The sequence below is a fragment of the Trichomycterus rosablanca genome, chromosome 19 (assembly GCF_030014385.1).
Source record: "Trichomycterus rosablanca isolate fTriRos1 chromosome 19, fTriRos1.hap1, whole genome shotgun sequence".
Taxonomy (NCBI): domain Eukaryota; kingdom Metazoa; phylum Chordata; class Actinopteri; order Siluriformes; family Trichomycteridae; genus Trichomycterus; species Trichomycterus rosablanca.
In genome coordinates, this window is record NC_086006.1 from 10,162,286 (window position 1) to 10,189,297 (window position 27,012).

Consider the following 27,012-nt stretch of genomic DNA (forward strand, 5'->3'; position numbering starts at 1 on the left):
TATTACATAATTAATTATGTTCCCTACATAGTGCACTAGATTGTATATTCGATCATAGATTTACGTATGTTCCCTACTTAGTGCACTAGACCGTATATTAGACAATTAATTTATGTTCCCTACGGATTTAATACGCGATCGGGAATGAAGTCTGTGTCGCCTGTGTGCGCGTGTGTGTCGCTCTTGGCCGCTCGTTCTAGATTCCGGGAGATTTTATCTGACTTGCGGGCATCAGGGAGCCGCTATGTATATGCGGGAGACTCCCGGAACTTCCGGGAGACTTGGGATGTCTGGTATTATGTTATATAGACTTTGTCTCAACAAGACAGTATTTGGCAAAATTAAGCTTTTTTTACATTTTACTCAGCAACAAACTCCCTTAACATGAGTAAAACTTGGGTCATGTCACTATTGTACTACAAATTGCTTGAAACAAGAATGCCTGTCAATTCATTGTGTGGAAAAGTCTCCTTAGACCCAAGGCTGTGTCCCAAACCCCATACTTCTTACATAAAAGTTGACACTGTGGACTGTAAATCTGTTAAAACTGAACAACAGATGCCGCTCAGGTGGCGCAGCGGTAAAAAGCACACGCTGCAACCAGAGCTGGATCTTGAATACATCGTATCGAATCCAGCTCTGCCTTACCGGCTTGAGGCCGAGTGGCAATATGAACAACGATTGGCCTGTTGTTCAGTTGGGGGGGCGGGACAAAAAGCCGGATGTGGGTCTCTCTCTGTCAGAATGGTGCAATTACGACCTCTGCTGGCTGATTAGAGGCGCCTACGCAGAGATGAGGAAGGAGTGCTCTTAGGGTGTGTCTCTCGGTGGCACAACACTCATCAATGTGTGGGTGGCAAGATACATACGGCTTGCTGCTCATATGTCGGAGGGGATGTGGGTTGGCTTCGATCTCCTCGGTCAGGGCAGGGTTCGGCATAGGCAGAGAGGAAATAGATGCAAATTGGACAATTGGACGCGCTAAAGGGGGAGAAAAGGGGGAGAAAATGCAAAAAAAAAAAAAAAAACAGACCACAGTACTCGCTATTTTAGAGGAGCTTTAAGCCCAGAGAAGTCACAACAAATCTGAATGTTGTTAATATATGGTTGTCACTTTGTGTAGTAGAGTCTTAACTTGCATTTGTAGAGGAAAATACAAAGTGTGTTTACTAACGATGGCTTTCTAAAGTATCCCTCCATGTGGTTATAATTATTTATTAATGTTATAGACTGTAGATTCTGAAATTCCAAAATTACTTTCAGTTGTGCATTGAGAGATCTTGCTTATACACTATTGGACTAGTTGCTTATGCACTGGCTGCACATATGCGTTAATGTATAGAAATAAAAAGCTTATAGCATATAAGGACAGGTGGCAATTCCATGTGTCGTCAGACTGCTTAGTGAGGTTTTGGACGCTTTATATTTGTCTCTTTATTTGTATAGCGAGAATCCAGGACCCGCAGACCTAAAACTCCTGTTGAGCAAGCCAAGGGTGTTAGTGGCAAAGAAAAACTACCCTAAAATTACAGGAAGGAACCAGACTCAGCATGGACCCCTATCCTCCTTGGGTGTCCTGAGGAGAAGTACTACATGAACCCATTTACACATTCATACCGAACAGTCAGTAGAGAACGTAGGCAACAATTCGATAGTAGAGCATAGTGAGTTTCCAACCACCCGAAAGCCTTAAAAGTCAGTTTGGAAGAAAGTGTGAACGAGGGTCTTGGATCCAAGGTACCTTCAGTGTTTCTGGTTTGAAATATTGATGTAATGATTGGTCTGTATGTTTCTCCTGTTGTTCAGCTGCTTGGATATAGAGGCAAAGAGCCTCTGGGCTTGCAGATCTTCATTGGGACAGCAGACGAGCGGATCCTAAAGCCCCATGCCTTCTACCAGGTGCATCGTATTACAGGCAAAACTGTGACCACGACCAGCTATGAGAAGATTATCAATGGCACCAAGGTCTTGGAGATTCCCCTAGAGCCCAAGAACAACATGAAGGCAATGTAAGTTAGTTTCATTTATTGCTGCATTTCATTATAATCTGGTTAAATCTGGTGTAGGAATATAAGGTACAATTTTAAGTGTAGATGGATTGTGGAGCTCTAGTGTAGATGGAACTCTAGTGCCAAGCTGATGAATGACCAAAGAAAACTGGACATCTTTGTCACCTCATATACACCGATCAGGCATAACATAATAACCACCTTCCTAATATTTTCATCTTATGACCCGTCAAGACATGGACTCCACTAGACCCCTGCTCATAGTTGGCGCTTTTGGTGGTGGACACGGGTCAGCATGGGACACCCATACGCAACAAACTGCGATGACTGTGTATTCTGACACCTTTCTGTCAGAACCAGCATTAACTTCTTCAGCAATCTGAGCTACAGTAGCTCGTCTGTTGGGTCGGACCACACGGGCCAGCCTTCGCTCCCCACGTGCATCAATGAGTCTTGGCCGCCCATGACCCATGACCACTTTTGATAGATACTGACCACTGCAGACCGGGAACACTCCACAAGAGCTGCACTTTTGGAGATGCTCTGACCCAGTCGTCTAGCCATCACAATTTGGACCTTGTCAAACTGGCTCAAATCCTTACCTTACGCATTTTTCATGTCAGTGGTCATAATGTTATGCCTGGTCGGTGTGTATACCTCATTAAGACAGCAATCCATGGATTACTGCTTGAATGTTCCTAGAACTCAGATTAGCCTCATTTCATTTCCAAAAACTCCTTTATACTGGTCAGGGTCATGGCGAATCCATCGCAGGGCTTCGGCCACACCTCCTCCCTTCAGACATGGCCAATCATGTCTGTGTAGATGCACAGCCGGCTGATAGCCCACCACCGCTGAGATTCGGGTTTTAATCTTGGCAGGGTTATCAGCCAGCCGTGTGTGTACACAGACATTATGCCTGAAGTGGAGATGGACTGGCACCCTGTCAAGGGTGTTTCCAAGTGGAACCGGGCCCATTAAATAAATTAACAAATGCAAATGTGGATTAATATGTAATTTCAACACTGTACATTGATTTTACATTGATATTAACATATCCTTTAATGTATTCTTTCTAGAATTGACTGTGCTGGAATTCTGAAGCTTAGGAACGCTGATATAGAGCTGAGGAAGGGCGAGACGGATATCGGACGGAAGAACACTCGCGTTCGGCTGGTTTACCGCATCCACATACCCCAGCCAGGGGGGCAATATGTGTCTCTCCAAGCAGCATCTCATCCTATTGAGTGTTGTAAGTAACTATAGGTCTTGTTTTACTGTATTAAAATAATTTTTTAGGTGCTTGGGGGGATCCAGGGTTTGAATCTTTAATGGTCTTTGGGGGGAAGGTTCTGGCCCCACAGGGGTTTGGCGTCCTGTCTAGGGTGTGTTACTGCACCCAGTTATTTCAAGGAAACCGGAGCCACCACAACCTTGACCAGAATAAAGCGGTAGTAAAAAAAAAATAAAAAAATGAATCTGTGCTGTCATCATTTATCAAGGTTAATAATATTCACCGTACAAGTGAAGCAAAATATTTTAACGTTCCTAAACTTACACTGAGCTACTGTGCTTAGATAAACAAGCTTTAAAAGTTGTTGCCATGGAGAGTCCTTGTTCAGGAAAATATTTGCTTTGCTATCCTAGATTCAGATTTATATTTTTACATCCGTCTTAAATGTCTCATTTTCTCATTTACAGTATCCTGTGTCATTGAGGAAAAGGCAGGATCTGGCGGGGGTAGTTCCTCCTCGGTTAGAAATGATGTGTTTTCGTTAGGTTTGATGTGAAGTAGAAAGTAAACACGATCTGGGCACTGAGTGGTTCCTCCTGGTCACTGCTTATAGGCTCCCTTTTGTGTCCTTTTCTTTATTAACTGCTAGAAAATGCAGATGAAGAGTGAAACAAATATAAGCTATTGACTCATTTACAACTAAAACTGTTATAGTATTTTTTTAACCTATAAAACTGAAGTTGTCGTCGGCTCGAAACTAAGCTCTGCTATCCGGCTGGGCTGGGCGGCTACATGAACAACATTTACATTTACATTTTCAGCATTTAGCAGACGCTTTTATCCAAAGCGACTTACAGTACTGTGACAGTATACAGTCTAAGCAATTGAGGGTTAAGGGCCTTTCTCAAGGGCCCAACAGTGGCAACCTGACAGTGGTATGCCTTGAACCGGCAAACCTTTGGATTACTAGTCCTGTACCCTAACCAGTAGGCTACAACGCTTGGCTGTTGTTCATACAGGGTGGAGAGCCAGATAAGAACCTCATAACTGATGCAATTTGGACCTATGCTGGCTGTTTGATGGCACCTGCACAGAGTCGAGGCATAATGCAACGATCAGGGTGTGGCTCTCCGTACACAAAAAGGCTGATCCACATATGAACTCGCCTCGTGCAGGTGAAAAGATGCAGTCGGCTACTGCACAAGTGTGTCAGTCTCGCTCTCCTCAATCACAAGTGGGGATCAGCATCAGTTGAGAAGAATTGTAATGCGTTGTCTACTAAGCTAGACCACCACTGCTGGAATCCTGGTTTGAATATCAGTGGTTCTATTAGTTGGCCAGGCATCTATACAGACATGATTAGCTATGTCTGAGCTTCAGCATATTATCTTAAAAGACTACAGGTTCTAGTAGTTGCCCAAGGTGGCTTAGCTAAGTACACAATGGGGCAAATACTTATGATTTGGTAATATTGCTTTGATTACACTATATATATACAGTATATATATATATATATATATATATATATATATATATATATATAATGTATATACACAGTGGGGGAAAATAAGTATTTGATCCCCTGCTGATTTTGTAAGTTTACCCCTTTACTTGAACAGTCTATAATTTTTATGGAAGGTTTATTTTAACAGAGAGAGACAGAATATCAACAAAAAATCCAGAAAAAAAAACATTAAATAAAGGTTATAAATTAATTTGTATTTAATTAAGGGAAGTATTTGATCCCCTACCATCCAGCAAGAATTCTGACCCCCACAGACCGGTTATGTGCCCATGAGGCACACAAATTAGTCCTGTCCCTGTATAAAAGACACCTGTCACAGAATCAGTTTCTTCCATTCAAATCACTCGAGCGCCATGGGCAAGACCAAAGAGCTATCAAAGGACGTCAGGAACAAGATTGTAGACCTGCACAAGGCTGGAATGGGCTACAAGACCATCAGCAAGAAGCTTGGTGAGAAAGAGACCACTGTTGGTGCGATAATTCGAAAATGGAAGAAATACAAGATCACAGTCAATCACCCTCACTCTGGAGCTCCATGCAAGATCTCACCTGGTGGGGTAAGAATGATTCTGAGAAAGGTGAGGTCAGTCCAGAATTACACGGGAGGAGCTTGTCAATGATCTCAAGGGAGAATCATTAAAATAAACCTTCCATAAAAATTATAGACTGTTCAAGTCTTTGTAAGGGGGTAAACTTACAAAATCAGCAGGGGATCAAATACTTATTTTCCCCACTGTATATGTATATATATATATATATATATATATACTCTGTATATATATATATATATATATACGTATATATATACTTATTTACTTGATGATGGATTGGTGTCCTGTTTAGGGTGTGTTATGCCTAGTTGCATTGAGCTTAGTGATTCCAGGGATGCCAGACCCACCAAAACCATGATAAAGCAGTAATAAAACATAAAAAACATATATATTTTTTCTATTATTTTAGCATTTAGTTCTCACTGGAGCAAAAAAGATGAATAACACAATCTGAATAACACAAGTCTGTGTAGACCAACCATGGCCGGGACCATGATGTCACGGCTTAATGTAAGAGCAATGTTTTTTTAAAGAATTATCCACCTGACCGACTCCTGTGGTTGTGCACCTCACTACATCTGTCCAAAGGTCATTGTTATTTGGTTGAATTAGGTTCAGCGGATATTGAATCAGAGTTGCTAGATGATAAGCCTGGAGAAGGTAGTTCATGATTTTATGGTTTCGACAGTTGGCGGCTTGTTTTTGTGATTGTTCAAATAAGACTTACACTGATCAGCCATAATATTAAAACCACCTCCTTTTTTCTACACTCACTGTCCATTTTATCAGCTCCACTTACCATATAGGAGCACTTTGTAGTTCTGCAATTACTGACTGTAGTCCAGCTGTTTCTCTACATACTTTTTTAGCCTGCTTTCACCCTGTTCTTCAATGGTCAGGACCACCACAGAGCAGGTATTATTTAGGTGGTGGATCATTCTAAGCACTGCAGTGACACTGACATGGTGGTGGTGTGTTAGTGTGTGTTGTGCTGGTATGAGTGGATCAGACACAGCAGCGCTGCTGGAGTCTTTAAATACCGTGTCCACTCACTGTCCACTCTATTAGACACTCCTACCTAGTTGGTTCACCTTGTAGATGTAAAGTCAGAGACGATCGCTCACCTATTGCTGCTGTTTGAGTTGGTCATCTTCTAGACCTTCATCAGTGGTCACAGGACACTGCCCACTGGGCGCTGTTGGCTGGATATTTTGGGTTGGTGGACTGTTCTCAGTCCAGCAGTGACAGTGAGGTGTTTAAAAACTCCATTAGCATTGTTGTGTTTTATCCACTTATACCAGCACAACACACACTAACACACCACCACCATGTCAGTGTCACTGCAGTGCTGAGAATGATCCAACACCCAAATAATACCTGCTCTGTGGGGGTCCTGACCATTGAAGGACAGCATGAAAGGGGGCTAACAAAGCATGCAGAGAAACAGATGGACTACAGTCAGGAATTGTAGAACTACAAAGTGCTTCTATATGGTAAGTGGAGCTGATAAAATGGACAGTGAGTGTAGAAACAAGGAGGTGGTTTTAATGGTATTGTACTGTTTCAAATGTTAATTTAATTTAGTAAATATCAGTAACTATTCATTATTTAAGCTCTGGTTGACAATGCTGCTACATTGAAATGTATTTAGTACCCGAATATAAAAAACCCAGAATCACAGAATACAGGAACATCTCCTTCAGTACCTATCCAGCGAATACAGCAGTCTCTACGTCCAGAGGTCAGCGAGTTTGTTTGAACTCAGTCTGCACTGTGTAATGTTGTGGTACAAGTACAGACTTTTCCACTGAAAAGCAAAAAAATGACCACCAACATATTCAATTCATGTACTTAAAACAAATAGAAATTAATAATCATCCAAATGTGCTCGGTCTGTTTCTTCTCCAGCACAAAGATCAGCACATGAGCTGCCTATGGTGGAGAAGCAGGACATGGACAGCTGTTCGGTGCTTGGAGGACAACAGATGATCCTGACCGGGCAGAATTTCAGTGCTGACTCGAAAGTGATTTTCACTGAGAAGACACATGGTGAGTTAACATCCTGGATACTAATGCAGCACACTGATGTAGCTTAAGTCACATCTAAAAAATTATTAGTGATCAGTCAAGGTGTTGATGATAATCGCTGGTCAACATTTAGCATTTAACACCATTTAATGATTTATATACTCATATTTTATACTAACTTTTAGTTAAGTGACATATTATATTGAGTCAGAGAAATCTTCTTATATTAATAACCACACTGTAGAGACTGTATATCTAACTCTAGTGTCTTCATACATACACCGATCAGGCATAACATTATGACCACCTTCCTAATATTATGTTGTTAATATTGACCTACAGTAGCTCGTCTGTTGGATCGGACCACACGGGCCAGCCTTTGCTTTTGCTCCACCCATGAACCTGTTGCCGGTTTACCACTGTTCCTTCCTTGGACCACTTTTGATAGATAATGACCACTGCAGACCGGGAACACCCCACAAGAGCTGCAGTTTTGGAGATGCTCTGACCCAGTCGTTTAGTCATCACAATTTGGCCCTTGTCAAACTTGCTCAAATCCTTTTTCCTGCTTCTAACACATCAACTTTGAGGATAAAATGTTCACTTGCTGCCTGATATATCCCACTCACTAACAGGTGCCGTGATGAAGAGATAATCATTGTTATTCACTTCACCTGTCAGTGGTCATATTGTTATGCCTGGTCAGTGTATGTTTATATTGTGGTGTTGGATTTGCAGCAAGTATCCAATATATTGCTTAAGTTATCCAACAAATATATAAAGTTCAGGTATCTTTCAATCTCGGTTGATATCCATCTATCTATATATCTATTCCGTATTCTGTATTCCGATATTTTTGGTTGGTGGACTATTCTCAGTCCAGCAGTGACAGTGAGGTGTTTAAAAACTCCAGCAGCATTGCTGTTTCTTATCCACTCATACCAGCACAACACACGCTAACACACCACCACCCATGTCAGTGTCACTGCAGTGCTGAGAATGATCCACCACCTAAATAATACCTGCTCTGTAGTGGTCCTGGGAGAGTCCTGACCATTGAAGAACAGCATGAAAGGGGGCTAACAAAGCATCCAGAGAAACAGATGGACTACAGTCAGTAATTGTAGAACTGCAAAGTGCAGGAGGTGGTTTTAATGTTATGGCTGATGGGTGTATACAATTAGTATAATAGAACTGAATTGAAAATGCATTTATGAACATAACCAGAAGCCTGACTCTTGCATATCAGCATGAGGAATATTATTTGAATCGTGACCTTTTCTAATTTGCCTAAATTACATTTGCATGAGATTTAGATTTTTGAAACAATGCAGCGTTATGTTCACCACATAAGCTTGTTTGGATATTGGATATTGGATCTTTTCAGCCACATTTGCAAATATTGAACAGAGCTCTTACTACTCAACAATACTACAATTTTAACGTGCCCGGTTGGAGCGAGTGTTTGCAATCAGCAAGGCGTAGGTGTTTATGAATGATGGAGCAGGTGTCAGTGTTATTGTGTAGACATATTGGCCCTTCATGCATGATGAGAATGGCTCAGAAACAGATGGTCTGTCACCGCTTCGCCCTGGTCATGTGACAATAGTTAGATTTTTGTTTGAACGGTGGCAGCTTTGCTTATAAATGTGGGTATCTCAGGTCAACTTAAGTGCAAGTTCCAGTGTTGACAAATGTCGATTCTCTAGACCATACAATGCCTGTTTTGTTTTGACTCCTTCGTAGCATTGCTTTTGAGCTACTCATAACGTTGCTTCAAAAATTCCAAAATCCGTCTGGCGTATCCAAGGTGCGTCGTCTATTTCTTGTTTGTTGTTTGGTTTATGTCTAGATTTTGTTTATGGATGTCTTTGGTGTCTGAGGATACAGCATTAGGGTAAGGTAAGAGTAAGTCTGTCAGTGTGTAGGTGACTCAGAGAATCCAGAGACCGCCCGTTCTACACAAGGCCTGCTTTCAGTAGTTTAGACATGAACTCTCTGGGGTCTTCTCTAACAGGAACTCTTTCACTCTTCTGTGTGCGCTTACTTGCTTACTCATATTTAATAAAATAGCGGGTTCCCTGCTGTATCATTTTACTCTTCTGTGATGGATGATTAAGAAGAAAGTACGAGATCCAGGAGGGGTTTCCTTTGTTTTGGAGGGTTTCTCAGAATGACAAAATGTGTTGGAACGGTATACCTCCGAAATCCCCCTAAATTTGACCCAGCTGTCTTTGGCCAGAGATTTTTTTTGGCGTACACTTATGTTGCTTCATGCAGTAGGCCAAAAAACGATCCCAAACTGGGCGTTCATCCCTAAAAACATTAATGCTGAATTATCTCAAAGGGAAAATTGATCTCCTGTAAATAAATGAGTCCGCAAAAGAACGCAAAAATGGCCAACGGTCATTAAGAATGACCCTGCATCATATCATCAGATCATCATATTGATTGTAATTATGGTCTCGAGAAGTGAACCTGGCAAACCGCGTGGAATCCCCCTGTCTTCTGCTGACTCATTTGAGACACATGTCTCATTTTCAACCCGAGCAGGGGTTTCCCAGAATCATAAAAAAGTAAAATTTATTATTGCCGGTTGGGATGTTGTGTGTGGTTAATTTGGAGCATTTACAAAAAATGTGTTAACAATCTAACAACTACGCTACACTTGGACGTCACATTCCAAACTATAGTCAGATATACAGTATATAAAGATATCCCCAACATCTGGAATAATAATAATAATAGTGGGGATTCCCTTCTGGTTGGCCACAACTGCATTAATGATGGAAGGCCTGGCTTATAGTCAGCATTCTGATTATTATGGCTAGATCTTGAAATGTGATTTATTACTTCATTGAACATATTTCCGCTGCTTTGGAAAATAACAACAGTGTAATTTATACCACGTTTGCCAACTTTCTGATCTGATCTTCAGATAGCCGCTTAGCAAGGAAAGTTTAAATCGTAACGTTTCTTGTGTTCAGTGTATTAACTCATATTTAATAAAATAGGGACAGTGATAGCCTAGTAGGTTGAGTAGTGGCTGACCCTGCGCTATGATCCCAGCTTCTAAAACAAGTTATGTATATACACCTATCAGCCATAACATTAGAACCACTTACTGTGCATTTTATCAGCTCCACTTACCATATAGAAGCACTTTGTAGTTCTACACTTACTGACTGTAGTCCATCTATTTCTCTACATACTTTTTTAACCTGCTTTTACCTTGTTCTTCAATAGTCAGGACCACCATAGAGCTAGGTATAAGTTAGGTGGTGGATCATTCTCAGCACTGCAGTGACTGCAGTGCTGGTATGAGTGGATCAGACACAGCAGCGCTGCTGGAGTTTTTAAATACCGTGTCCACTCACTGTCCACTCTATTAGACACTCCTACCTAGTTGGTCCACCTTGTAGATGTAAAGACAGAGTTGGTCATCTTCTAGACCTTTATCGGTTGTCACAGGACATGCCCATGGTGTGCTGTTGGCTGGATTTTTTTGGTTGGTGGACTGTTCTCAGTCCAGCAGTGACAGTGAGGTGTTTTAAAACTTCAGCAGTGCTGCTGTGTCTGATCAACTCATACCATCGATCCCAGGACCTTCTTGCTGTGAGGCAACAGTGCTACCCACTTAGCCACTGTGCCGCCCTAGATGATTTTCATTTAAATTAAATTTTCATTTAATTCTATACACATCACGCTAATACATTGTTTGCCCAACAAATACAAATTGTCAGCCTTCAACCAGTTTGAACCGTATTAGACTTTTTCTTATTTATAAATCAGATATCTTGTCACTTTGCCTTGAGTTCTGCCAGGCACATTAGAGGAAGTGGTTGAGTCTAAAGATAGGATCTCTTACTGCGTTTTCTGTATTGTAGGGGGCATATAAGGTAAACTATGCATGATGTTAGCAATCTTTAAGCTATGGTAACACACACGATTAAAAATCGCTTACATTTACGACTGATTTCATTGTTTAGGAGTTGATTTGTTAGTTTTAAGAAAAAAAGAGGATGTCAGAAAGGTCAAACCACTTCTGAGGATATGAACAAACCTGTAAGGTGAACATGTATTTCCCCATACTGTTATAGCACAATATCAGTATTAAGTATCTAAGCTCTTGAACAAAAAGTTGACACATAATAAATAAAAAAATGTCCACTGATTTATCTTATGAACTTTGATTTTAATTTCTTTCTCTGTCACTCTTTGCTTTTTAGATGGACAGCAAATTTGGGAGTTGGAGGCGACAATCGACAAGGATAAAAGTCAAGCCGTAAGTGCAGTGATAAAAGTGAAAGCTTTAAACGCCCGCTACCAACATTAGATCAGCTTCCTCTTAACTGACACCTGTCCATTGGTTAATGTTTTGCTTTGCATTTGAATATTTGAAGCCGCAAAACTGAGTCAACCCATATATAGATTTGCTTATTTATGACTGTCACTATGCACTATGAGTCCATAGTAAATTCTAGAAGCCGTCACATAGCCTGGTGTGTAGAATAATGACATTTGCATTAAATAATAGACTGCTCATGACTGTTCTGCTTATCACACTATCTGTCAGTGGTTTGTTTAACTAGGTTCACTCAATTATTATCCTGTTAGATTTCACAACCACTCTTGCTTATGCCTAGTTTAACAGACTCAACTCATAATAATATACACACATATATTGACGTTTTAGAGCCTGCTGTTTATTGAGGTGCCTCCTTATCGGGATCCATCCATTTGCCATCCAGCTAAAGTGAACTTTTATGTAATCAATGGGAAGCGGAAACGCAGTCAGCCTCAGCACTTCACGTATACACCTCTTCCAGGTACACGCTCTCTTTCTTTCAGTAACATTTATGTTAAAAGACTTCTAACAGTAACATTGCATTTACTGTCACTAATTATACATGGGCTTTGAGCCAGCTTAAAAAAGCTGCCCAAATTACAAGAAAATAGTTTTTAATTTATTTTTTACTATGATATTTATTGTCATTAATGAAGTATATGTAGGATTGGGAGAATTTTAATGTATTTTATTATACTTCCAGCTAGGTTTAATAAACCTAACTGATGGGCAAAAGTATTTAGAGCCTTCACATGAATGTATGTATTATTAATTTTATTTATTTATTTATTTCTTTAAATTCAAATTACAGTTATATCTGCAGCCCCGTGTCATGATGCTTCCACCTCTGTAGTATATACACCGATTAGACATAACATTATGACCACCTTCCTAATATTGTGTTGGTCCCCCTTTTGCTGCCAAAACAGCCCTGCAACTGTGATGCACTGTGTATTCTGACACCTTTCTATCAGAACCAGCATTAACTTCTTCAGCAATTTGAGCTACAGTAGCTCGTCTGTTGGAACAGTTCGCTCCCCACTTGCATCAATGAGCCTTGGCCGCCCATGACCCTGTCGCCGGTTTACCACTGTTTCATCCTTGGACCACTTTTGATAGATACTGACCACTGCAGACCGGGAACACCCCACAAGAGCTGCAGTTTTGGAGATGCTCTGACTCAAGTCGTCTAGCCATCACAATTTGGCCCTTGTCAAACTGGCTCAAATCCTTACACTTACACTTACATTTTTCAGGTAATCAGTGTTATTCACTTCACCTGTCAGTGGTCATAATGTTATGCCTGTTCGGTGTACAATTATCTCTAATTGCCCAAACCTCTATAAAAATTGAACATATAATTTCATTTGCCATAACATTTTGAACATCTCTAATATTTTCACTCCTTTTAGTTGGTACTTAATGGTTTTTGTGATTATACTCTCATAATGTGTATGCATAAGGGATCTGCTAAATGAATTTGACAAACCACACCTTAGGCAATATAAATAAATGTAAAAATGAAGTAATTGTTCCACATGTTGAATCTGTTTTCGAATATACCTCAGTGATTTCTTTATTTTCTTACATCCCTCAGTCTCATCCATCAAAACAGAACCAGTGGATGAATATGAGTCTAGACAGCTGGGCTATCCAATTTCCCAGACCATGGGTGTGTCCCCTCACTCCTATTATCACCCTCGATCCGTCCTCAACTCGGATACTAACCTGCTCCCCAACATGACATCCTGTCCTCAGAATCATTCGGGAATCTCCCCTTCAGAAGCCTGTTTCCAGCAGCACATCGTCTATTCCCGTGCTGAGAAGAACATAGGGCCTAGCTTCTACATCCAAACTGGAGTCATGATGCCAGAAGCCCATCGTTCAGTCCTGGTCCATACCGGTTCCCCAGCCAAATCCTCTCACCTGATTGGCCAGCATCCTGTCATTCAGTTCTCTCCCACCAACCACCACATTTTACGAGGGGGAGATTCCATTCCTCCACCACCTCCGGAGAATCAAAATGTCTACTGTGACAGTTACAACCAGCCTGAGACTCAAGCAGCACCAGCTACACGTTCACCTGTTCCATCGCAGGCCCCTGAAACCCAGAATTACCCTACAGTCATCCAGCAACAGCCCTACTCACAAAGGCTTCCCAAAGACAGATCTCCTCCCAGCCAGGTCCATCCACAAAGGTGTTCCTCCGCTGAAGAACAGAAAGCTTCTGTTCCTGGACGAGTCACCGTCAAGCAGGAGAACCTGGATCAGGCCTACCTGGATGATGGTGAGTCAATCTGGCTTTGATATTCTACTGATATGTCTTGTACCTATATTACGCTTAGCAGTTTACCACCATCAAAAGGTTTCAGAACTGACACAGTAGCAGGAAATGTGCAGATTAGGTTTGTCTCCTCCAGACCTCAAGCATCTCTTTTTTAGAGACCACTTCTGCATTTTTACCTTTTACCACACACATCTGCAAGAAATTGCTGTTAAAAGTGGTTTATTCTTTATTTAAGTTAGTTATGGACTAACACAGTCTATTTAGTCTAAATTTAGAAATTATGTGAACCTGTAGACTACCAACCTTTAAAAGTTGGGGATATATTAGGCAGCAAGTGAACATTTTATCCTCGAAGTTGATGTGTAAGAAGCAGGAAAAATGTCCAAGCGTAAGGATTTGATCAAGTTTGACAAGGGCCAAATTGTGATGCCTAGACGACTGGCTCAGAGCATCTCCAAAACTGCAGTTCTTGTGGGGTGTTCCCGGTCTGCAGTGGTCAGTATCTATCAAACGTGGTCCAAGGAAGGAAGGAACAGTGGTAAACCTGCAACAGGGTCATGGGCGGCCAAGGCTCGTTGATGCACGTGGGGAGCGAAGGCTGGCCCGTGTGGTTCGATCCAACAGACGAGCAACTGTAGCTCAAATTGCTGAAGAAGTTAATGCTGGTTCTGATAGAAAGGTGTCAGAATACACAGTGCACCACAGTTGCAGGGCAGCAAATTGGCAGCAAAAGGGGGACCAACATAATATTAGGAAGGTGGTCATAATTTAATGCCTTATTAGTGTACATTTCAAAGGCAAAGAGAGATTAGTTTGTATTATCCATGACCCAGAAACATGTAAGACCACCTTATAAGACTTATACAGAGAGAAATAAAGCTGGAAATGCCTACAAAGGCAGGTCTGAAGACCTGGGTGTTTAGTCAGTAATAAGACAGATTGTATTTATGTCCAGGAAATTAGCTTCCTGTTTTTTTACGCATTTTCTCCTGCACTGGCAACCCTGATTGCATCCAAGGAAGGCATATTTGCCTGACACATGCTCCCTCTTATATTTTACATTTACATTTTAATGCACAATGAGCTGAACACGATGAGCAATTGAGGGTTAAGGGCCTTGCTCAGGGACCCAACAGTGGCAACTTGGTGGTGGCGGGACTTGAACCGGCAACCTTCTGATTACTAGTCCAGTACCTTAACCACTGAGCTATCACTGCCCTTCTTATTCGCCCATATTGTGGTGGATTCACGTGTGAGACCAGTCTCACGCATGGAGAGTCACACATTGATCTCCAAATTACTCTACTTACTTACGTACAGCCACGTACAGTAGCCCGCTATTACCTAAATGTCAATGACCCCACCCTCTTTTTAGCCTGGTTATTTCCCACCCAGCAGACTAGTGGTCAATTTTGTCTGCTGCATGAACTGCATTAGATGGCATTGGATGACAAAACAATGACCCAAAACATATTGGAAAGTCAATGGCAAAGTGTTGCTCTTTTGCAATATGTTTTGTACACATTTATGTATGTGTACAAAGGGTCAGGGGTCAGGCGCCAACCAAAACCACTCTGCGTAAGGTGTGAAGGCACCCTGGATAGCATGCCAGTCCATCGCAGGCTCAGTTTAGTTTAGATATACACCGATCAAGCATAACGTTATGACCACCTTCCTAACTTACTGGTCTGCGGCTATGCAGCCCCATACACAACAGACTGTGATGCACTGTGTATTGACACCTTTCTATCAGAACCAGCATTAATTTTTTCAGCAATTTGTGCTACAGTAGCTCGTCAGCTTTCGCTCCCTACGTGCATCAATGAGCCTTGACCGCCCAAGACCCTGTCGCCGGTTTACCACTTTTCCTTCCTTGAACCACTTTTGATAGATACTGACCACTGCAGACCGGGAACACCCCACAAGAGCTGCAGTTTTGGAGATGCTCTGACCCAGTCGTCTAGCCATCACAATTTGGCCCATTTTTCCGTCTTTTAACACATCAACTTTGAGGATAAAATGTTCCCTGGCTGCCTATCCCACCCACTAACAGGTGCCGTGATGAAGAGATAATCAGTGTTATTCACTTCACCTGTCAGTGGTTATAATGTTATGCCTGGTCGGTGTCATTAATGCACTGATTACTTCTTAGCTTCTATCTTTGTTCATTAAGTTTAGATGATTACTTTATTTCTTTGTGGGTATCCAAACTGTTAAACCCTTTTTGTGGGTACTTTTAAAAAGCTTAAAACTCTTTGGATATGTTAACCCTGTTATGATGTGCAAAACAACTTCCATGGAAACCATTGTTGACCAGTGGAATGAACTGCTTGGCAGGGCTGAGGGAAGCTCTTTGTTTGTTATACTTGGCCAGGGCTTTCCCTTGGCCTTACACCCCTCAGTTCTGCAAGGGGAACCCAGTGAAGGATTTTTTTCCACTGAGCGTGCTCCTCTCAATGTGGCATGTCGAATTCTTATTTGCAGCTGTTACACTTCTCCAGAAAGCCAGTAAACTCTGTCAGATAGTGATTGCTTGGAGAAGGAAGAGGGGAGGGCATGCTGGATGGAAAATATGAACGTTTTGAGGAAAAAAATGACAAGAGATGGAATTTCTTCTGGATAGCTAAGTAGGATTTCCTTCGCTAAACAGAAACAGAGATGCCGTTGCTGCATTAATGCTGACTTATTATATCAGCCGCACTTCAACTGTTTATGTTCCTATTACAATGCTTGACCTGGGAACTCCCACCAAGCGTTTCATGACTTTCTGACTCGCCGTGGTTTTATGTCCGAGTGAATCTGGTAGCAAAGTTTGGATTTTATCACCGCTTTGGAAATGTCATTAAACCACTAATTGGGGAATTCCCTCATTAAGTAGATTTTATTGCTTTTTAAAGCGAGGCTGTATGCCAGTGCACTGTAGACCGAATGCGAATGCTCACTAGAGACACGGTAGCACGTACAGTATGGGGGAGGTCTGGGTCATAAGGGACGGGAAGCATAAAAATAAAAAAAAGTCCCAAGTGCAGGGGTGTCAAGGTATTGGTTTCACCTACAAACATTTCAGTGTTTGATGTCTCCAAAGCTTGAGACGAACACTCACTTTTAATATGAGTCATCCATAACGCCTTTCTTATCGTTCACTCTATTGGCGGCTCTGCTAAGGGGCATGAGGGTTTCTGTGGTCGCCTCTGATATGAATCTTTCTGCAGAAACTTTCTTGACACACATTTCAGCAAACAATGACATTACTTAAACAGGATTTGATCAAATATCCATCTAACAATTCATGACTTTAGTAAAAAACAGCATGGTGATGCAGCTGGCTAGAATAAGTTTGTTGGTAAGCTCCGGCTACTTCGGTTTTCTCCCCTCTCTCAAATCAAGCAGGTAGTGGACTAGCAGACGGTGGGTTCTAAATTGCTCCTATTGTAAGTGAGTGTGTGCTTCCCTGTCCTGCCCTGCAGTGGTTTGGCTTCATACACTATATTGTCAAAAGTATTCCCTCGCTCATCCAAATCATTGAATTCAGTTGTTCCAATCACTTCCAATTGCCACAGGTGTATACAACCAAGCACGTAGGCATGCAGACTGCTTCTACAAACATTAGTGAAAGAATGGGTCGCTCTCAGGAGCTCAGTGAATTCCAGCGTGGTACCGTGATAGGATGCCACCTGTGCAACAAGTCCAGTCGTGAAATTTCCTTGCTACTAAATATTCCACAGTCGACTGTCAGTGGTATTATAAAAAAGTGGAAGCGATTGGGAATGACAGCAACTCAGCCACGAAGTGGTAGGTCATGTAAAATGACAGAGCGAGGTCAGCGGATGCTGAGGCACATAGTGCGCAATGGTCGCCAACTTTCTGCAGAGTCAATCGCTACAGACCTCCAAACTTCATGTGGCCTTCAGATTAGCTCAAGAACAGTGTGTAGAGAGCTTCATGGAATGTATTTCCATGGCCGAGCAGCTGCATCCAACCAAGCGCAATGCAAAGTGTCGGATGCAGTGGTGTAAAGCACGCCGCCACTGGACTCTAGAGCAGTGGAGACGTGTTCTCTGGAGTGACGAATCACGCTTCTCTGTCTGGCAATCCGCTGTGTACGGAGAGCCACACCCTCTACCGCACTCCTTTCCCATCTCCGTGCAGGCGCCACCAACCAGCCAGCAGAGGTCGTAATCGCACTAGTCTGAGAGAGAGTCCCCATCCGGGTTAAACCCGCCCCATCTGGCTCGGCCGCTCAGCCTCAGCTGGCAGGCAGAGCCAAGATTCGATACGATGTATTAGAGAGCTCAGCTCCGGTGAACAGCGTGTGTCACTAGGCACACTGTAGCCTAGTGGTTAAGGTACTGGACTAGTAATCAGAAGGTTGCTGGTTCAAGCCCCACCACTGCTAGGTTAATGCTGTTGGGCCCTGGAGCAAGGCCCTTAACCCTAAATTGCTCAGACTGTATACTGTAATGTAAGTCGCTTTGGATAAAGGCGTCTGCTAAATGCAGAAAATGTAAATGTAAATGTTTTTACAGCTGCGCCACCTGAGCCATTTTTTATGGCCATTGTGACCTCCACATCTCCCTTCAGTTGTGTAATTGTTCATGTCATTTATATGTAGTGTATAAATGTGTATAAATCTGGATCTGTTGCTGTAGAGCATTCTACCAGCCGCACCACTGGGCTGCCCAATAGTTCATAATGATTCATTAACATACCTGTATTAGCTCAGCACGTCTCTAGTTTTTTCTATTAGCACTTCAGTTTTTATGGTAATTTTGGTCCCCATTTGGCACTTAAACACACCAGTCTCTGTCTACCAGTCAGAGTCACTGTCATGCACTGTATTTCACACAGTTTGCTGCTTAATTCTGCATCCACACAGATGGATACCTAATGATTATTCTTTTTTCCATTCCCCCACTAAGGCACAGTGGCCATCAGGGAATGAATCAGTCCCCCTGTTTCAACTTTCCACCACTGCTTAGTAAACAAATGTTTTTTACTGCTTCTCAACTCTCTGGCATGTCCTCATTCCTCCTTTTCCAATATTTAATAGTGAGCCCTTGCCAAAACTTCATGCCTCTCCCTGTAGCCCCTTTGTGTCGTACGTTAGTCAGTTATGCCCTGGCTCGACCATGGCTCGTTGCCCTGTCTGCTTTGCATGTTGGAAAATCCTGTGGTCATGGTCACTAAGAAGAAAACCTTCTTTTTGGCTGGGAGGTAAGAGAGGGACTTGGCAGCAGTAGCTATTCAAAACAGGAATCTAAGGACTGTGATGACAGTAAGGCCTTTGGATTTACTTTCTTGATGATTGTGGTCATAAAACTGCACACAGGGAGGCATTTGCCAAATAATTAAATTACAGATTACATAAACCAGGCTGTACTATATTGCAGCTGGTGGACATAGATTACTTTCTTGGCTTTAGTCACTTAGTTTGGAATTCTGCATGTTGTCCTTGTGACTATGTGGGTATTCGCCGGGTACTCATTAATTCCAGGTTAAAAAATGACATAGTTGGATTAGCTTCTCTGGTTTGAACCTGGGTACTTGGGTACCACATTAAAAAAGTGACAATGGTTGGATTAGCTGCTCTGGTTTGAACCTGGGTACTTGGGTACCACATTAAAAAATGACAGTGGTTGAACTAGCTGCTCTGGTTTGAACATGGGTACTTGGGTACCACATTAAAAAAGTGACAATGGTTGGATTAGCTGCTCTGGATTGAACCTGGGTACTTGGGTACCACATTAAAAAAGTGACAATGGTTGGATTAGCTGCTCTGGATTGAACCTGGGTGTCCAGGTACCACATTAAAAAAATGACAATGGTTGGATTAGCTGCTCTGGATTTAACCTGGGTGTCCGTGTACCATGTTAAAAATGACAATGGTTGGATTGGCTGCTTTGGTTTGAACCTGGCTGTATACATGGATGTGAGTGTCTGTTGCAACAACGAGTGTAGAAACAAGGAGATGGTTTTAATGTTATACTGAAGGGAGAATACATAATAAATAATAGCTTGTATATATATATATACAGTGTATCACAAAAGTGAGTACACCCCTCACATTTCTGCAAATATTTCATTATATCTTTTCATGGGACAACACTATAGACATGAAACTTGGATATAACTTAGAGTAGTCAGTGTACAACTTGTATAGCAGTGTAGATTTACTGTCTTCTGAAAATAACTCAACACACAGCCATTAATGTCTAAATGGCTGGCAACATAAGTGAGTACACCCCACAGTGAACATGTCCAAATTGTGCCCAAAGTGTCAATATTTTGTGTGACCACCATTATTATCCAGCACTGCCTTAACCCTCCTGGGCATGGAATTCACCAGAGCTGCACAGGTTGCTACTGGAATCCTCTTCCACTCCTCCATGATGACATCACGGAGCTGGTGGATGTTAGACACCTTGAACTCCTCCACCTTCCACTTGAGGATGCGCCACAGGTGCTCAATTGGGTTTAGTCCATCACCTTTACCTTCAGCTTCCTCAGCAAGGCAGTTGTCATCTTGGAGGTTGTGTTTGGGGTCATTATCCTGTTTGAAAACTGCCATGAGGCCCAGTTTTCGAAGGGAGGGGATCATGCTCTGTTTCAGAATGTCACAGTACATGTTGGAATTCATGTTTCCCTCAATGAACTGCAGCTCCCCAGTGCCAGCAACACTCATGCAGCCCAAGACCATGATGCTACCACCACCATGCTTGACTGTAGGCAAGATACAGTTGTCTTGGTACTTCTCACCAGGGCGCCGCCACACATGCTGGACACCATCTGAGCCAAACAAGTTTATCTTGGTCTCGTCAGACCACAGGGCATTCCAGTAATCCATGTTCTTGGACTGCTTGTCTTCAGCAAACTGTTTGCGGGCTTTCTTGTGCGTCAGCTTCCTTCTGGGATGACGACCATGCAGACCGAGTTGATGTAGTGTGCGGCGTATGGTCTGAGCACTGACAGGCTGACCTTCCACGTCTTCAACCTCTGCAGCAATGCTGGCAGCACTCATGTGTCTATTTTTTAAAGCCAACCTCTGGATATGACGCCGAACACGTGGACTCAACTTCTTTGGTCGACCCTGGCGAAGCCTGTTCCGAGTGGAACCTGTCCTGGAAAACCGCTGTATGACCTTGGCCACCATGCTGTAGCTCAGTTTCAGGGTGTTAGCAATCTTCTTATAGCCCAGGCCATCTTTGTGGAGAGCAACAATTCTATTTCTCACATCCTCAGAGAGTTCTTTGCCATGAGGTGCCATGTTGAATATCCAGTGGCCAGTATGAGAGAATTGTACCCAAAACACCAAATTTAACAGCCCTGCTCCCCATTTACACCTGGGACCTTGACACATGACACCAGGGAGGGACAACGACACATTTGGGCACAATTTGGACATGTTCACTGTGGGGTGTACTCACTTATGTTGCCAGCTATTTAGACATTAATGGCTGTGTGTTGAGTTATTTTCAGAAGACAGTAAATCTACACTGCTATACAAGCTGTACACTGACTACTCTAAGTTATATCCAAGTTTCATGTCTATAGTGTTGTCCCATGAAAATATATAATGAAATATTTGCAGAAATGTGAGGGGTGTACTCACTTTTGTGATACACTGTATATATGATTCACTAGCTTGTAATGTAGTTAGTGCAGGTTAGTGTATCATTTGTCTCTTGCCCTCGTATTATGGTTAAGACATGAACACAAACATCTGCTTCTTTGTTTGTGGTATAATGACCCTCTGCAGGTCAGCGGTAGAAAGAGAAAGTGAATAAATATGAAGCTCACCAAGCAGGCCTTCACCACAAGGCACCCAGATTGTCACAGAGGGCTTTCAGTTTTGCTCATCTCTTCCTGATTGGTTGACAGATGTTGCTGTTTTCCCCTGTTGTACATATTTCATTTGCGAGCATTGTGAATGCTTTGTTGATAAACATGATTCATAACGTGAAAGGCTATGGAGCTTCTCGAGAAACTGATACGCTCTGCCCTGTCTAAATAACTGTCACTTATTTTCTTTCATTATTTATTGATTCATCAATAATTAAGACTAGTGTCACATAAATAAATCACGTTTGTATCAATGCGGCTAAAAAGGGAACTGATGTCTGTTGTTCCTGTCTGGTTTCAGTAATTTTCATGTATGAGCATTGTTCTGAGGACATGCTGGTTGTAATGTCATAATGTGGGAACTGTGATCTAACATAGTGTTGCAAAGTCAAGGGACAACGTCAGAGCAGGTGCTGCCTCATACTTATGAAGACATTTGCATCTCGGAGGAAGTGGCTGGATAGCATGTTCCCTAATGCTCCTTTATTTGCTCTGATATCCGGTTCTTAAAACTAGAACTAGTAGCAATTTTAGAACGTTTCTTCTAGCACATTTCTGTAGTCCAGTTTCTTTTTTGCCCATTCTTGCTTGGTGAAAGACTTCAGATGAAAATACACATACATTTTCAGTAGGAGACAGATCTGGACTGCAGACAGGCCAGTCCAGCACAGATACTCTTTGTCTCTACAACCATTTCGTTATAGCAGGTTCAGAATTAAACCTGGCAATGTTTCACCCATATAGATATATTTATCACACCAGCATGACAATCTGTCTGAGGGCTTGATTGTTACACACATACAACACTTGTTTTGGCTTTGCCCTAGATGAACTAAGATATTGCCAGATCCACTGAATCTTTTTACAACATTATGTAAAGTAGATGGTAAAATACCTAAATTATTTCCACTATTGCGATTAATTTTATTTTATTTTTTTACCTTCTTTATTTGCAAAGACTGAGCTTTTGGTGGAACCACATATGGGCTGAGATATTGCCAGATTCCCTGAATCTTTTTACAATATTATGTACAGTAGATGGTAAAAGACCTAAATTATTTCCACTTTTGCAATAAGAAATGTTTTATTTTGACTTTCTTTACTTGCAAAGACTGAGCTTTTGGAGGATCCATATATGGCATTTCTCTAAATGGGCTAAGATATTGCCAGATTCCCTGAATCTTTTTACAATATTATGTACAGTAGATGGTAAAAGACCTACATTATGTACACTTTTGCAATAAGAAATGTTTTATTTTTACTTTCTTTACTTGCAAAGCCTGAGCTTTTGATGGAACCACATATGGGCTGAGATATTGCCAGATTCCCTGAATCTTTTTACAATATTATGTACAGTAGATGGTAAAAGACCTAAATTATTTCCACTCTTGCGATGAGAATTGTTTTTTTTAACCTTCTTCACTTGCAAAGACTGAGCTTTTGGTGGATCCATATATGGCCTTGCTGTAGATGGGCTGAGATATTGCCAGATTTCCTGAATCTTTTTACAATATTATGTACAGTAGATGGTAAAAGACCTAAATTATTTCCACTATTGCAATGATAATTGTTTTTTTTAACCTTCTTCACTTGCAAAGCCTGAGCTTTTGGTGGATCCTTCTTTTATATAAAATAAAACCCTAACATTTTACCAATTCACATGCTTATTATGGAATGTTTTAAAACTGGGTAACTAAAATGATGGGTAAACTTTTCAGTCCCATTTTGCCCCTGTCCCCACTTTTCTTCAATGTGTTAAATTCAAAATTTGTTATATTTACAAAATACAATTAGGTTGGTCAGCAAAAAAAATTTAAAGTAATTTATTTTGTCAGGTAAATAAAGGATAGAATTAACAAATAACAATTTTTTTTATGTGTTTTATAAAATGTCCTAACTTTTCCAGAAATGGGGTTTGTATTACAACTAGAATGAATTTTATTGAACATACAGGTTAATAGAAAATGTCAAATTAGTTTTTCATTTATTGTTTGTTTAGTTGAATTGTCCTGCCCATTGAAAGGCTCATATACACTATATTGACAAAAGTATTGGGACACCACTTCTAATTATTGAATCCATGTACTGTATATTTCAAAATAATTCAGTGTTGTGAAAAGCCTTCTCAGAGGAGTGGCCATTCTATTTTGAAATTAGATGTCCATAAAGGTCATGGTCAGGTGTCAAAAAACACTTTTGGAACCATTGGCCCTAAAAATAAATTGTTAGACAGTTCTATAAAAGCAGTTGTCAATACATGGATGTTTTTGATCCATAATAAGACTAAAAAATAGCAAAACCGGATCAGTTCAATACATGTTAAAGATCATTTACAAATCACTGCTTTCTTTTTTATAAGCTTTATACACACTGTCCAAGCTTTTTTGGAATGCAGGTTTGTGATTTAACCCAATTTTATTATAGTAAAGTAACCACAATAATACTGTAACGCCGTTGTAGCCAAGTCCCCTTATAAAACAGTTGTGTTAGACTTTTTAAACTTCCAACAGTGTTGTTGGATCAAAACGTTACTTGAAGTCGCATTTCTTTGCTGGTAGGTCCCTGCTCTCCTGTGTCCTGATAATGTAAAACACTCCATACACCTTGTTGCTATTCTTAGCATGTTGAGGCCATAAAAGTTTCCATTTATGCCCTGTTGGCTAATGGAGTCAAAGAAACACAGCAAAGCAGCAAACCTTTATTGAGCAGGCTAAAGCAAACTGAAGGCCTGAAGATGCCCTCCATCTAGTGGACAACTCATGTCAGTGCATTCTTTTTCAGAACTTATTGGGAAGTATTGGGACGTCCCTTCTATTTTGAATGAATAGGTTATAATCACAAAATGCTAACAAGTGTAATAAATCACTTATATAACAGGAATTATATGATTCCAGCTTTAAAGCCCCTTTCCTGTTTCAGCATAAAAAGCAAGGACGATAAAGACATAAAGATAAGCTTGGTTTAAAGAAACTCTAGTGACCTGCACAGAGCCCCTCTGAACAGCTCTGGGATTGGCTGGAATATCAGATAAGGTTTTCCAGTCATATAAAAGCTCTTTTGACTAAATGGGCTCAAATTCCCACATACTTCAAAGTCTTGTGAGAAGAGACACCATAGAGGTTACTCTATTTAATACCATTTGTTTTTTGTTTTTTGGTCAGGTGTCCAAATACTTTTGGTCATATATGTGTCAAAAAATATGTGACCACTCCTTCTAATGATCCAGTTTAGTTGTTTCTGCCACACCCACGGCTACCATGTTTAAACAGTCATCTATTTTAAATGATATTAGTTTGATATTAGTACACAAAGTGAGGTCCATACAGACATGTTTTGGTAAACCTGGTGTTAGGACCTCCAGTAGCCTGACCACAACCCCACAGAAAATCTTTGGAATAAACTGAAGCCTTAAATGCAACCAGAACTTCTCGTTTTTTAGTATGAATGGGCACAGTTTCGGAACGGAATGTCTATTAAGCACATAATCAGGTGTCCGCATACTTTTGGCTATATCGTGGTCAAAGAGCTGAGAGCCACTGATGGACCCTTGTAGTCTGGGGGCAGGTTGTGTCCCAAAAAAGTAATAACTGTGTACTTGTACCACACACATAATGTGGGTAACGGTCCATGTGCTGTTTTCCTGTTTTTATCAACTACTTTATCCTGGTCAGGGTTGCGATGGGTCCGGTTCCATTAGGAATTACTGGGCTCAAGTTAAGAACATACCCTGGAAAAGATGCCAATCCATCGATGGGCTGTGATGGGTCTGGTTCCATTAGGAGTCATCGGGCACAAGTCAAGAACACACCCTGGACAGGATGCCAATCTATCAATGGGTTGTGATAAGTCCGGTTCCATAAGGATTTATAGACACCCAATCCGGCTGATAGCCATTGAGATCCAATCAGTGATGGGCTAGTTTAAAAGACTTGGACCCTACCTGGTGGAGGACCTGGGTCCATTGCTGTTATGTATAGACATAAATACACTTTAAAGTTATCTTTGGGCCTTTAAAATAAGATCCTTACTTTTATGTTTGGAATATTTGGCCCCACATGGACATTACTATGGAGGAAACTGGGTTCCTTAAATTCTGCTCGCTGGGATCCATGATTCGAATCCCTAGCAGTGATATTGGCAGATCGGCCAACCTCATACAGATAAGATTGGCTATGTCTGGCATTGGGAGGGAGGGGGGTGCTTGGTAGGGGGCTGTTCGAGCCCGCAAGGTGGATTGTTATTCTGTCCGGGATGTGGTGATAAACCATGAAAAATAATAATAACGTTAAGTTTAAATGTATGATTTATTATTTCTTTATTAATGCTATACGTCTTGGTATATCATCAATAAAGAAATTATAATTAATATAATATAAATAGAAACAACCCTTTTTTTTACTAACAACCCTTTTTCTCTTCCGCAGTGAACGAGATCATAAGGAAGGATCTGACAGGACTTCCTGGACGAGCACAGACATAAAGGAACGATGCAGGAAATGCGTGGGACTTGCACTAGTGCCTTCTTCTACATGGATCATATTACATTTCCTACACAACACCATCAATCCCATTTTCATATTTCAAAATCAAAATACTTTTCGACCTGAGATTCATCTGACGGCAACTAGATAATGCTTCACAGTCCGGGCAAACAATTACCATCTGAAGCAGCTGATTAAATAGCCTTGCAGTTCCAGAATGCACCAGCTCGTATGTCCTTGTGTTCGTGAGTTACGTTCTTAAGACCCTGTAAAACCGTTTAAGGTCGACTAAAATGAATTCAATCCATTTCCCTCTACTCTGATTTCACGCTTCATTGCAATCCGGCTCACTTTGCTGACTTCTCGGTCCAGCATGTCTGGAACATTAGTTATAACGAAGAGTTTTGAATGTAGATCAGATTTGTTCATTCTATTTATAAAACTGGGGGGTTTAGATGGCTGAGATGGATTGGCGCCCTGTCTGGGGTGTGTTAGTGCACTGTACCCAGTAATTCGAGGGAAGTTACAGTTCCTGCATTTGATAAGTGGGACCAATCTTAATAAAATTTCTGGTTGCCAAATATTCTGATGCCTAGTGCTTTTAATTCTGAGCATTGCACTGTTCTCGTGGAGAATCCTATTAATGCAGCATGTGCACTTCTTCCAGTGAATACTGACTTGTGTATATAGTTGAAATACGTCCCAACACC

General features: G+C 41.3%; 1 protein-coding gene across 1 annotated transcript in view; it reads left to right on the forward strand.

Annotated features, from left to right (window-relative positions):
- The window catches only part of nfatc2a (nuclear factor of activated T cells 2a), a 49,776-nt gene extending 23,114 nt beyond the window's left edge, over positions 1–26,662 (forward strand). The window contains exons 4-10 of the mRNA XM_063015433.1: positions 1,807–2,009; positions 3,089–3,261; positions 7,228–7,368; positions 11,577–11,632; positions 12,044–12,176; positions 13,293–13,982; positions 26,246–26,662. Coding sequence (XP_062871503.1) covers positions 1,807–2,009; positions 3,089–3,261; positions 7,228–7,368; positions 11,577–11,632; positions 12,044–12,176; positions 13,293–13,982; positions 26,246–26,301 — 1,452 coding nt within the window. The 3' untranslated portion in view covers positions 26,302–26,662. The remainder of the gene's footprint in view (positions 1–1,806; positions 2,010–3,088; positions 3,262–7,227; positions 7,369–11,576; positions 11,633–12,043; positions 12,177–13,292; positions 13,983–26,245) is intronic.
- The last annotated feature ends 350 nt before the right edge of the window (positions 26,663–27,012 follow it).